The 13,930-nt window shown below is 49.5% G+C and overlaps 1 protein-coding gene across 6 annotated transcripts; it reads right to left on the bottom strand.

Annotated features, from left to right (window-relative positions):
• Nucleotides 1–4,200: 4,200 nt before the first annotated feature.
• Nucleotides 4,201–13,924, bottom strand: CDK5RAP1 (CDK5 regulatory subunit associated protein 1). 6 transcript variants are annotated; one of them, XR_003251982.1, is made up of 14 exons: nt 13,547–13,791; nt 13,337–13,440; nt 12,854–12,888; nt 12,017–12,117; nt 11,619–11,829; nt 10,653–10,773; nt 10,155–10,385; nt 9,825–9,922; nt 9,656–9,711; nt 9,415–9,545; nt 8,259–8,408; nt 7,420–7,560; nt 6,691–7,272; nt 4,201–5,011 (listed from the first exon to the last, which is right to left on the bottom strand). XR_003251982.1 is itself a non-coding variant. In XM_026056253.1 (13 exons), exons 2-13 carry the CDS (start codon nt 13,412–13,414, stop codon nt 7,192–7,194), a joined length of 1,434 nt encoding a protein of 477 aa, XP_025912038.1. In that variant the 5' UTR covers nt 13,415–13,440; nt 13,881–13,924; the 3' UTR covers nt 4,201–7,191. The 6 variants fall into 6 exon arrangements, 3 of the variants coding, with proteins under 3 accessions (XP_025912038.1, XP_025912019.1, XP_025912046.1); XR_003251979.1 differs by having other exon boundaries at nt 4,201–5,014; XR_003251978.1 differs by having other exon boundaries at nt 4,201–4,406; nt 4,842–7,272.
• Nucleotides 13,925–13,930: the final 6 nt, after the last annotated feature.

Consider the following 13,930-nt stretch of genomic DNA (forward strand, 5'->3'; position numbering starts at 1 on the left):
TTCTGCAGCCGCGGGGCGCAAAGCCCTGGCTTCGTGCAGGGCTCCCCGGCTGCGGGGATGGCCGAGTCCAAAGGCGGTCGGAGCAGAGCACAGACGAGGTTGCCTCCCGGCCAGCCAGGGTATCCGCGTGTATTCTGCCTGGAGGTAAGTGGTTTTCAACCGTGCTGCCGTCCGCGCTGCCGGCAATGCAACCAAAGTGCCCCAAACCCCGCCGGCGCGCTCCCTTTCCGCTGCCTCCGCTCACAGGGTGTTCAGGGCAGAGCCGGTGCCGCGCGAGGAAGTCCTGAACAAACAGCTGCTGCTCAAAACACGGCCGAGACGAGGTTTCCTAGTGGAAAAGAGGACGTGCACGGGAAACAGCAGCTGTAAAGCATCTCGAATTCTAGGGCTATTGCCAAAAAAACCCACAGAGCTACGGTCCGAGACTCAGCGAAGAGGAGGCCAGGTTTCAAAACACGTGCATCCGAGGGTCCTGCTGGGAGAGGGGAGCAAACCGCTGGGCAGGTGGGAAAAGAAAGGACGCGCTTCCAACCCGACACCGGGCTGGACACGTTCGCTCACAGAGCGCGTCCAGTACAGTTGTCCAAATAAATTGCACCCTCTTTGCATCACAGGAGGAATTTTAATCACTCTCTTGACTCATGCGCTTAAGAAAAGCAGCATGGTGTAGATCAGCCCAAGACTAAAGGGACGCGGAGGGAGGAAGCGCGGGAGCGAGCTTGTGGCCCTCCTCGCGCTTCGCCCCCGCGAGCTGCCAGCTGCATCCCCCTTCCCTTCGCACGCGCGGGGTGGACCAGGCACTGGGTCACTCCATGCAGACCTTTGATCACTGTCTAACTATTCGCAGGTCTCCCATCAGTGTCTGACTATTAAATATCTTAGCCAGCTAATGGGGAAAAAAAAAAATTCTGAAAAAATATTTGGAGGATAGGGAGACAGATGAAAAAATTAGAAAATAGATATCAAATAATGGCACCAAAATGAGAGCTTATTAATAGAAAAGTCTAGAGATAAAACTAATTCAAACCTAATGAGGCAGGACACCTCATCTTCAGGAGAAAGAAAAGTCAATAGTTAGCTGTCAGTAAAGAAAATAAATTACTCGCGAGGGAGGAGGAAAAGCCATAGGACTCCCAGGTCCCAGGGAACGGCACTTACTATGACAGACTTGTAAGACACACAGCGAATTTGCAAAACCCTGAAAAATAGAATATGCCACTCAACATCAGCACCTCTGTCATTGAAATTCAATTCGCAGCTGCTGGAGCGCTCCAGGAAGACATATTGTTATGGAAAGAGTTTGAAGATATAGACAGAAATGTAAACAGCGGGTCTCTTGGCGAGAGCGGGCTGCTCGGTGAATTATAGAGCGGGTCTCGGGCTGTTTTGGAGCTGACGTTCGTGGAAGGATCGTGGAGGAGGGTCGGGAGGCAGGGACGGGTGGCTGGGAAAGGGCACACTCGCACGGCGAGGAAGAGTCGCGGTCTCGTTCCTCGCGAAGCAGGATAGCCCGCTGCTTGCCAGGGATTAGGGGATTTTGCGGGGAGCAGTCAGCGCCAGCGTCGTGGCTGTAAAGGAGCAGCGAGGTCCCCTGCGCGCGTAGGACCAGGCTTAACTCTTCCCGAGGGGCTCCAAGAGCAGCCAGTTTCAGGAACGAGTGAGCTAAATATATAACTAATTTTAGGGATGCAAGGGAGTTTAAAAGATGCTGCTTGCACAGTGTTAAACCCCTGAGCTTTATCCGCAGAGCTGGGGATGAGAAGCCACCAGAAGAAAACACCCTGCGGGCGTYCGACCCACAACAGCGACTGCTGCGAGGCAGCAAGATCCGGCCCGGAGGAAGAAGGCTGCAAGCACCTGGAGCCTGTCTGCTAAAGCAGCCGGCAAAGAGGGGCTGAAAGACCACGAGGAAAGGGAAGGGAAGGATGGGGAAGGGCAGGGAAGTGCGTTTCCCCCTCGGTGCAACCCGGCCGTGCAGCTCCCCACCTGCCACCACGCTAGCAAAAGGGAGCTTTGCGATTGACCTGAAGCAGACTGTTCTTACAAGCTGCCATCAGGGAAAAAGTCAATCTTTTTCTCCAACTTCATCAGTATTCAGACTGAAAACAGCTTGCAGCCCCCGGGGGTTGCTCTGGAAGGATGTGCCACAGCAGAGCCAGCCCCGGCCGTGGCTAAAAACAACCTGCTCTGCCTTAGCTCTTTGGGAAGTCTTGGAGAACGGGGCACGGCTGGATATCGAGGACACTGATGGGAAATTATTATGAGATTGTCTTTAGGCTAACAAACCGCAGTGACGAGCAAACGCGCGCTGGTTGGGAGCGCGCGCTGCAGCCCGTCCCTCCTATCTGCAAGCAGAGCCAGCAACCGGAGGACAAACGGGTTTGGTCTTTCAGGACGCTGCGCTGCGGCGGCCGGACGCCAAGCGGGCTCTTGTTCTCCGCGACGGTGACGTTGGCCCACGCCAGGGTGTCGTCTGCGTGTTCGCATTCCCGTCCGGCCTCACTCGGCATACGCTGCAAGCAGGAAAGGAAAGCGTTGCCGTTGGCGCCTGTTGTGAAATCCCTTTGCCAAGGAGATGCCTCGGGGCACGACTAACACGCGAAAGCAAATGTCATCCCGGCACTTCGGTTTTGTGCTCAGCAAACCTTCTGCCAAAATGCCTCGTTAGGTGTTTGCTGGCTGCTGACCGCAGGGTCTCGTCAGACCGGGAACAAAGCTCTGCAAGTGTAACCAGGGGCACGGCCGGCCGGACACGCCGCCTTTCTCCAGGGGACGATTGCTCCAGGGCTGGGGAAGGAGCACGCTCCTGTAAGGGTGAGGTTGGACTGGGCTCTGCTTCTTCCAGAAAGGACAGTCCGAGCCACAAGGATATTAACGTAACTAGATCCCGGCACACATCTGCTCAAGCAGCTCAGCACATCCGGAGTGGGAGACCGAGGACACCGAGCCTTGATGCCTTGCAGCGGTGGGACAGGCTGGCGAGACTGACGTGTCTCCTAGGTTGTGCTGGAGGTTGCACGTGACAAGTCAGAGCACTGGCACTACGATTACTGTCCCTGCGAGCTGCAGCGTAGCTATTAAGACACATTTAAYGCTTACCCATAAGCCTGGCCCCATCCTGCTGTAGATCAGGAGGGGCTCCAGGGAAGTCGGGAGAGGAAGAGCGGTGTGAAGGAGAATGGGGCCCTAGAGCCGCTTTGTTCTGGCAGCGGAGGTAACACTCAGAATGAGAATCTGCTTTAATCGGAAACTAGATTAAAGCAAATCGAAGGCTGATGTCACAGGGGAGGGACGGCTCAGAGCCTGCCACCTCCGTTCGGTGCCCGAGGCAGGACCGTTGTCATCCGGCCAGTCGCTATCACAGCAGCCAACTTATCCCCACAGCCGTAACAGGGCACGGAGGACAGCAAAGGCCTTCTGTTCCCAGCAGCACTAAATTCAAATTACCGCTACCTGCTGGTAATGCTGGACCAAGCCAGAGCCATAATCACGGACAGGCTCCACAGGCACAGGTGCTTTATCAGCACAGGTACAGAAGTGACCGGACTCTGGAGAGTTCACACGCTGCTGTGCCGCAGCCAGGCCTCCTCGTGCTGYGCCCTGTGCAAAGCACAACCGTCATCAGCAAAGTCCTAAGGGCCATTTAGCAGCTCATTTGTGCATCTAAGCTCCCCAGAGGCTCTCACAGGCTGGAAGCAGCCTTCCTTTTTTTCGGAGTGGATGGAGTTTAATCTGTTTTTCTGGGGGCTTTGTTTGTTTCCTAATGAACTGTCACCCTTCTGCTGCAGCTCCATCACCGCCTGGCTCAGGCGCTGCAGATGTCAAGTATATTCTATCACACTGGACCCATATTTCTATTGAGTTGTTCTATTTCTGTACATAGCAAGTGTGGCTCTTGGGCTCATTACTGAAGGCTTTATACGCTGACACTCTGGTTTTCATGTACGTCCTCTTTTAATTCCCCAGCTATTACCTAAAGAAGCTGTATCAGCAAATGACCTGGAAGTAAATCTTTGCTGTGACTTTTTCTTATCTTCTCCTAAATGTTTTCTGAATACGGTATTTTGTGAGAATAGTTCAGGRCAGGAATTAAACAGTGGTCTCCTTGACTTGGAAAATCCCTTCTGCCCAACAGTGGGAATATAAACTTGGGAACTTGGGAATATAAAGAGCAGAAAGAACAAACAAATAGCCCCAAAGTCATGTGAATAAATAGCTTTATTGCAGGACAGTTTTCTTTCCTGAGGCTGGTGACTTCTAGACTGGTGTTGTTATTGCCAGGGGTTTTCTTCCCAAGAGAGAGTATGCAGAACAGCAGGTTGGGAGCACAGAGCAACGCTGGGGCTATGCGGTAAAAAGAGGACTGGAGTTGCGGGTCTGACTTGAGGAAGACCCCCGAGTCATCCCTAAAACAAAATATTGCCCATCAGCCAACGGGTGGTATTTTGCCTGTGTCCAGAAGCAACCAGAGCCTGACAGTGGGGCTGACTGCAGCTTCTTTCCAAAAGAACAAGGCTAGGATCCAGCTTTCAAATTATACCCTGGTAGTATAATCAGTCTCACATAGCCCCTCAGGAACATACCAGCACTTGCTCCTGGAGTTTGGGATACTAGCAGTGAAGACCGAGCTTCATTATGAGATACATCTTTTGAGACTTAGCAATCTGGTTGAAATTAAGGCTTTTAAATGCTACCTTCTGGATAAAAAAAGTCCTAACGGGCCTCTTTGCTGATAAYGGTAAGAATATCACTATCTGTGATTCAAGTCTGGGTAACAATTCCTACATTTGTGTTTCTTTACAGGACCCAACAATAGAGATGCAGTAGATGGTTACACTAACCAACAATGTGGTTTGGACCCACAGCTGTCTTACAGCAGTAATCCCAGCAAAATAAATCTTTCTTTCATCAATGAGGTACTGATGTATAAAAACACTTCAGCTTCCAATAGTAGAAAGGTATAAATCGTTGAGGGGGACTGAGACTCCCTTGGAATTCAGGATTCTCGTGCCTGCTGAAGGTGGGAAAGAAAATGTACAAGAATGAGCATTAGACAGGTTAGAGGTTTCACAGCAGCTGCATTCAAGGAGCAAACCTTGTGACGGGCAATACAGAAACTGCATCACACCTTTAGCCCCTGGGAAAAACCATTCCTGCTTTCAGGCAGTGCCAAATGACTAACTCAGCCTCCAAGGTCAYCCTAATGGTTGCTTTGCTGCCTTAAAACCTCAGCCTTCATTCCCGAGGCCTATAAAAACTAAGGAGGCAAGGCAAATGGTGAGTACTACAGCTCCTGGGGGAGTCTGTGCAGTGAGCATTATCACCTTCTCATCAAAATGTAAAACCTAGCTCTCCTCCTCATTAGTCTCTTGTTCTTAAAATAATGATTGTAAAACGACCACAGCTGGCCTCAAAGCTGAACRGAGTGGGGAGGGTGCACTGCTGTCAGATTTTCTCACTTGGAAATCGGTGTTCATGGAGAAAAGGTCAAAATGAACAGTGAAAGGCRGGTGTCAGCCCTTCTCAGGAGGTGTTTGGCCATGGTTTTAACATGCACGGGAAAAACGAGCTGAAAGAGATGCTGCAGGGTAGTTAACCCAGTTATTTTTATTAGCAAGCACATGTTGGCTTTGGTACCTGTCACTTTTGAGTGATGATGCTTACATCCTGCTTCTTCCCTTGGTATTTCAAACCAAATAGGCCCTCTCGTTTCCTTAAAATCCTCTTGTCAAAGGCTTACACTCACTGGATAGCAGGGGCCTACAAACTGATTTGTGAATTTGGGCCTAGGACACTATTCTTTCTGGAGGCAGGATAGCKGAATAGAACTGTATTTCTTAACATTTCAAATCCCACAATGATTAGTGCTGACTGTGCAGTTAGAAGACTCAGCTCTATGAGAAGAGAATTAGCTTTGGGATAATCAGCAAWAAGTGTTTGTTTCTTAAGTTAAGGTCTAACGAATACTCAGTGAACCATGCTGTTTTCAAAGAGAGAAAATTGTATCTTGGATCCAGTGGAGGAGAAAAGACTTTCTAGCAAAACCCTTTCATGTTAATTTAAAAATCCTGCAAATTCATGTCAGAACTACTTTAGAAAGACTTGATCAGCTTCTTCAATATTTCTCACTGGATAGAGCCTTTTACAATCTTTTCTTTTAATAACAAGATTATCTATATTAAAAGGTATGATTCTGTCTCACATTTCACAAGAGAGCTTAGCTGCAAGTGCAAGTTATAGCTATTTGTTTGAATTTTGTCATAGTCCAGCCTTGTCTACTATGTGGCCAGGGTTAACTGTGGGTTCTGATAAAAAACAGGCAATTAGAAGATGAACTTCCAGAAGTTACTGGCCATTTAAACTGGTACCAACCTTTTCTTCCCTCCAGTGAAGCAAAGGGAAGGACATACCACAGAAGAGGAGCACAAAACTCCTAGAGTTTGCACCTAGTTTTGACAGGCTAGAGAGGTAACCTCAGCTGCCCAGTCATTACAGTACACATTCCCTTAGGCCTAGAGACAAGGAAATCCCCTCTAGCCTAGATCCAAATATCCTCAGTGCAAGGGGCACATTCCCTAAATCCTCAGATATAAAATACTAAGCATCACTTGTGCATGTTAAACACCACTTTATATTCCACAGTTCTGTGCTACATTCCATCACACAAGCAGGAGGCAGGTTCTCCCTTACCCTTTCCAAGCATTTGCAAATGGGGAAGTTATTAATATTTGAAAGAAATCATCAAAATCTTCTGTTCTTTGAGTTGTCTCCTTGTGCTGTCCCTCTACAGCAGTAATTGGAGTTGTATTTTCTGGGTGCTGCAGGTTTTTGCAGCTCCAAAATTCAGCTGAGTTAGTAGGAATGACCTGCTCTGCAGACATCAGTTTCTCAGGCTGGGATGAAATAGAGGACATGATCAAAGACAGGGATGAACCTGCAACACTGCAAGGGGCGGGAGGGGGGTTCAAACAGAGAGCCAGTGAAAATACAATATCATGTCGTAGCTGGGTTTGGCAAATCCATGCACGGCTTCTGTCCTTTTGCCTACAAACTTGCACTGATCTATGGGGGAAGGTTGTTGCCAAAAGGGAAAAGAAAATCCCTGTTTTTGCCCCCACCTCCCCCTGACCAAACTTCCTTGTTTCATCCTGGGGAAATCTGCTGCTTTTGCCCATTGACAGCAGGGATACATCAACAACAAGCCGCAGAGCGGGAGAGGGTAGTACGGCAAAGCGGAACTCCCTTCAAGGTCTGAGAGCTGGCAGAGGTTACCTGAAAGAAACAGCACAACAGTCCTTAGGAACAAAGATGCTTAGGAAGATCCATTTTAATTTTAGGCTCTCCTGGCAGCAGCTGCTCTAGAGAACAGCACTGTGCAGGAAAAATAGCCCAAGAAAACAAGCATTCCAGGCAGGTCACCTTCACCAACACGTAGTCCCCTGGCTGGGCCCTGACCAGAGCTTTGCAGTCTGCAGCATCCTCTATCTCGGCATCAGGGAAGATCACCTTGATGTTGCCATCGTTCCTCCCACACAGCTCTGATGCAGAGCGCTTGCTGGGCTGGAAGGAGGATAGGGAACATTACCTGAGTGGCAATAACTCTGATTCACTGCTGAGCTTTATCGCAGCAGGAATTAATTGAGCACTATTGGCAGTATTAAAATCGACTTTCCACACTGCTAAGCATGCTGTGTAACAAAGTCCTATGGCCYGAGCTGCTGTGTTGAGAACCACACACCAAAGCCAGTACTTGAAAACCTGCACTGATTCAGTGCTTGAGTGGAGAGAGGTCTCTAACCTATCCCATCCRTTTCCAGGACTGCCAGTCCTTCAGATAGAAGTCTCATCTTCACAAGTGCATAAAGGACCCAATATGCTGTCTGTACTATGCCAACAAGCCATAATTAATCATTTTAGTCTCATCTAGTTACCTCTTTACACCCTGTGCCGTACAGAATTCCAAGTCTGGTGACTTCCCTGATGGCTGTCTTTGAATTTGGACCAAGGTTTTTAGAAGCAAGGTGGCTAAAGCCCTAAACCAAAGAGATCATGCATTTACAAGGCAACATCTTGTGCTCAGCTCAGCACTCTGGAAAATCGGGCTGCCTGCTTAAGTGTGTAGACCTGGTCTTGGAGTCCTAGGAGTATGAGGGGAAGGGTGAGATGGAAAGATAGAAGGGATATTGCTGTATATAGACTAAGAGCCCCTTGACCAGCAAGAAGGGAGGAGGAAAAGTTTATGTTCCAGGCACACTCACCCCCTCCACCAGCACCAGTTGAGAGTGGCCCACCATGGCTCTGTTGGTCCTTGCAGCCTCCTCTCTAAAGACAGTAATGAGCTCCTCCAGCCGCCTCTGTTTCACGTCCGCAGGCACATCGTCTTGCAGCCGGTGATATGCCCGGGTTTTCTGCAAACAGACAAAATAAGTGTGGCCCCTCAAGAACTAGACAACCTGAGATCAGAACCCGGTCTTACCCCAGCCAGCTGGGCTGCACTTCAAGCAAGCAACAGCTTTTCACGGGTCACATGCTATATTTGCAACCTCAGGGAATATCTTTAGCTACTATATGTGCTGCTCTGGCAGGATCCCAAGCACCAGCAACATCCTTGTTTTCCTCACATTCTTTCTGCACCATCTTTTTGGTGGAAGGTTTGTGGTAGGGCACAGAGTATTTGGGGCTGCACGAAGCAAAGGTTCTGTGGCTCCTGCGAGTTATGTCTCTGTTGCCTGGCTGTTGACAAAGACAGGCAATGGATGCTATTACTTTTAGTCCCATGTTTGGAGAGCTGATCCATACTCCTTTATTTTCTCAGGCTTCCCAGCCTCCTGCCCTCTTTCCCCACCAACCTCTTATGCCTCGGAGAGCATCTTAATGGAAACTTGTCAAGCATCACCTCTTTTGCTGGGTATACCTTCCAAAAATTCACCAGTTCTCTCCAGCACTGATTGAGAGAAAGTCTCTRTAACTGGACCCAAGCCCAGCTACATCAGCACAATTTCTCACCAGCAAAGACAAATGTACCTGCAGTCAGGTCTCTGCAGACATGGCTGTTTCACTGCAATCACTCTGGAGTGTCTGCAGAACYAGGTAACCCAATCAATAATCAACTCTGTTGCTCACCCAGGGGAGCTGGAASCCTTACAGGCATAAAAGTTGCACTGCAGAGCATGCTGAGAGGCAGTAAACCCTGTAGCTTCACTCCTCTTGCCTAGCATGAGCACAGAACAACCTCACATACCCTTAAAGTGCTGCATGTAAGCAAAAAGCCCCACCAACATACTGAGTCTCTACGCATTATTTTCAAAGAGATTGTGAGAAACAACGCTCAGGAGCTAGGGACAAAACAGAAAATGACAATGTAGGCGAGATGTCCATACAGAGAAGAGAACCTTCTCCAGATCCTGCACTCACCTGTCTCATGCTGTAAGCAAACAAGAAGCCTACGTTGTAGCGGACTTCCTGTAGCAAGGACACAGTCTGCTGATGATCTTCTTCTGTCTCCCCACAGAACCCAGCAATAAAATCGCTGCTCAAGCTCACTCCTGTCACAGACACACAGCTTTACACTTCACTCAAGAAGAACACTTCCTTCGAGAACAGACAGTAAGATACAATCGTGCTGAAGTCAGATCAAGCCAAAGGGAGCCCATACCTGGAATGGAGTCACGCACGTGGTGTACCAGCTCTAAATAGGCTTCTCTCGTGTATCTGCAATGAACAACACATGGATTTGCTAGTCAGAAAACCATGACGTCAGTGAGGAGAAAACGGCACCCTATATTGAAGGGCAGGGTAGAGGGCTCTCCATGGCCATCACCCACCCTCGTCTCATGGCCTCCAGGACTCGTGTGCTTCCACTCTGGGCTGGGAGGTGAAGCTGTTTGCAGATGTTGTGTCGCTCCTGGATAAGCTGGAGGACCTGTGAACRGCATTCAGAAGACACTCTCATAGATGGCCCAACTCTGCCAGAATACCAAGGGAAGAATCTTCCCCAAGTAAAAGCCAGAAAACTGCAAACCTGTCAACTTCAGCATACACATCCCCCCACTCCCAGGACAGCTGTTCCCTTTGGGAAGGAGGCACAACCCACATCTAACAGCTCACAGCTACCTGCCTGCAAGCAGCAGTCCAAGTGTTTATTTTACACTTGCCTCATCAGGAAAATCCTTGGGGTGTGGAGAGGTGAAACGGATCCTCATTTCTGGGTCAATTCTGGAGACCTGGTCCAGGAGATGTGCAAAGCGCAAGCCTCCTGGTTTAGCTTTGTACACTGTGCTAAAGCCACGGCTGAGGACTGGGGTAGCAGCTGATTGGAAGTGGACCTCAGACAGATCTCGAAAGCTGTTGACGTTTTGCCCCAAAAGGGTCACTTCTTTCACCCCCTACAAAGATAAAGAGAGGCAAAAAAATATATAACTTGGTCAGGAAGGCTAAAGCTGCAGAAGCAGCCATGGTTTTACTCTTACTTCAAGGATGAGTCTCCAAGGGGAGCCCTCCCTTCCCTGTCTGTCTCACAGTATTACAAGGGCAATTAAAAAGCAGCTGGTGGAACCCTGTGGTAACCTTATCTCCAGACATAAAGGCTGCTGAAAAAAACACTTTCACTGAGAACCACAGTGTGAAATAGTTGGAATGGGGCTCTGCCTAACCTGATCCGAGAGCATCTTCACTTCCTGCAGGATGGAGGCAATGGGCCGGCTCCTTTCACGGCCACGGGTGAAGGGCACAATGCAGTAGCTACACATGTTGTCACAGCCCCGCATGATGGATCTGCAAAGTGGTAAAATACAGGTCAGTATTACGACCGCTCCATAAGAACCACCCATGTTGCATCCTGCCCTGCTTTGACCTGGCCCAGCACTTCTGCCTTCAGCCAGCCCAACACCAACACTTGGTCTGCAGCGCATGTAGCACCAGCTCTGAACCCAATTTTGCGGCTTTCCCTTCCACATTGTTCCAATCTCAGCTGACTACTGCTTGCCCTTAGCTAACACCTCCTAATATCCTCTGCGTATTTCCACTCGAGAAACTTACAAAGCAGCTAATGAGACACAGACTTGTGTCGCAGTCTGGCAGTAAAGAAAGGTCCTTCTGCATCGCACAGGGTGAAAACCGTCCCTCTCTACTCTATGGCCAGACTGAGCAGAGTCTGATTTCATGTTTGGGAATCTTACTATCAAAACTGTACAAATTAAATGGAAGAAAAAAATCAACAGAAATGACAACACATGGAGAATCAGAAAAATTAAATAGGAAAACGTAGGCCAGGACATAGCAGAAGGCAGGGATGAGAGTGGCACAGATTTTCAAAAGGCACGAACGTCGGCGGGACAGAAATCACTTGGTGCAGCATCAGGCTTCCACAATCAAYGTTCTCAGAGGAGAATGAGAGAAGCCCATAGCCAGCCAGAGCACAGGTCAGTCTCTCCAGGGCTCAGTCAGAGAGCAAAGAAGCAACAAACAGTCTGGTAGGCTGGCGTCTCTGGGCTGCTGGGAGTGAGCGCAACCAGGCATTATATCTCTTGGGTAGCTACTGTCACTGACATGTCTGTTCTGCACAACAGTATTTCCAAACTAGAACCATAGAAACATGCACAGGAAAATAAGGTACTTACACAAACGCTGTTGTGCCACCTGCACTAGTCTGGACTGGCAAAATATCTGCATAAGTCTCCTCTAGTGATAGCAGGACGTTAGCAGCTTGCTGGCCAGATTCAGCCACTGTCAGCAGCCTGGGAAGGTCACGATATGCATCAGGGCCTGCCACAATATCCACTAGCTTCTCCCTGTGCAAAATCTTCTCCTTAAGCCTCTCAGCCATGCATCCTGCCGCCAAAGGAGAATGGTCTCTGTGAGGAAGTGCCCATCSTCAGCGACACCTCTGCACCCCCTCACTAGCTGCTTTCACCCTGCAGAAAAGGCTTGATGCCATCAGAAGGGGAGAGGAAACGCAGCGTGATGGGATGCGTCACAACGGCGTATGTTCCCCGCTGCTGCCCATCCTGCCAGGTACCTAGAATCCCGATGTGGAGAGGTAAGCGAGCCTGGAGCCGCCTGGCTTTCAGAGCCTTGAGGTGCTGCAGGCGATTCCAGATAGCCTGTTCTGCTTTCTCCCTGGGAAGCCAGGAAAACAGTGGTTATTTTGACTGGCTGCACTTTAATGTTCCTCCAACCTGAAGGCACAAAAGCTTTGTGAGGAGAATTAACTAAACACAGGGAACCATTCGCCTGATTGATTTGATTGCACATGGAAGTGCTGTTTGTGGTGTGCATACTGTGTCTTGGCTCTATCTTATCTACTACCATTTTACTTGCTTGGGAACATCTACGCTGTGGAAATGACTGAGAGACTTAGCTCTTGCAGAGAAAGCCTGACCTAGCCGGCAAGTATGAGCTACCTCACAAGTGACAATGAGCATTTTGCACTGCGTTCTGAAAAAAAAAAAACATGCGAAGTTCCCTATATATTTATAGATATAGTTCCTAAATTTCCCAGAAACATATTCCCCAAATTTCTGTAGTATAGACCCTGTACTGCAATGACAGTCACTTCAAGAGAACACAGAAGACAAACAAATATCAAAGCAGCACAAATCCGTGCTGGTCTCTAACTGCTCATGACACATACACAGAGCATACGCTACCAAAGAGCTTTTTCTCACTATATGGAATACTAATTTATAGCACAATTAATGTTGTATGCAGTAACATCAGCTAGCTCTACCCTAAACTAAGTGGTAGTTTCACATCTGCAGTCTCTTTTCTCATCGAACATATTTACTGCCTTGGTTTTCAAACGGAAATGCCTTAAAAACTGTTCAAAAAACAGCAGTGACAAAAAGTTTCTTACCTCACTGAACAGGTGACAAGAAGAATCACATCTGCCTAGATTAAGGACAACAAAAAAGGAAGGAGAATTTGTAAAAGCCAACAAGAAGTACTAATCCCCTGCACAAGCCACTTGAGGAGGCAGACTATCAAACCCACTTAACTCAGTGAATAAGACGTGCCCAAACACACAGTGGGGTTCAACAAAGTAGCAAGAAAACACAACAGCAGACTGGTAAAGTCTTCCACCGAATGGTGAAAGTAAACTCAGATAAAGATGAGTCCTATCCCCTTTCCAGCTGAGACGGAACCCAGCAGTGTAATGGAAATAAAAACCCAACAGCTTTATATCAGGCTTGTCAAGTAGTTTCATTTACTCCACAAACTTAGGCCGCAGAAATCACTCAAGATAAAATCTGCCTCTCCACTCTCCCCAGGGGATGGACTCACACACATGGCACTGGTGTGAAGCCCTCACAGAAGGCCTGTGTTACAGGTGCCTCACCTCGTCGAGTGCCTTCGTCCTCGTGTAGCCACTCTTCTGCAGGATGGCCCAAGCAATCTCCGTGTCGTTGACGTTCATCTGGCAGCCGTAGGTCTCCAGGTACACTGCAATAAAGCCAGAGCTGGGTGTGATGCGCAAGTCTCTCTTGACTGTCTCGCATGCAAGCTGTTCCCATGAGCTTTTCCATTCAAGAGAAGCTCTCAGTCTCACCATCGGTGGGATCCCAAGCAAGCAGCATATAAGCTGCTTCCAGCCCATGCAGAAAGGRCAAGCCAAAAATAAAGACGGGCCCTGCCGGTGGCACCGGGAAACCCGAGTGCCTCCGAGGGTGCCGCTCCACGGCTGCCCGGAGAGGCAGCAGCCGCGTTACCACTGAGCTATAGCTTTCGGCGCGGCGAAAGCCGCCTCTCCCCGGGCCTGGTGGCGGGAAGGCCTGTCCGGCCCGGCGGCGGCTGGCACCCGGCCACGGCGGGGCCGCGCCAGCACGAGGAGGAGCACGAAGCCCCGGGAGCACCCCCGCCCCGCCAAACCCCCCAGCACGGACCTTTCCTGGGCGCGGGGGCAGGGCCGGCCGCCACGCACGGCCCCGGCTCC

This window comes from Apteryx rowi, unplaced genomic scaffold, assembly GCF_003343035.1.
Source record: "Apteryx rowi isolate R43461 unplaced genomic scaffold, aptRow1 scaffold_0, whole genome shotgun sequence".
Classification (NCBI taxonomy): Eukaryota; Metazoa; Chordata; class Aves; order Apterygiformes; family Apterygidae; genus Apteryx; species Apteryx rowi.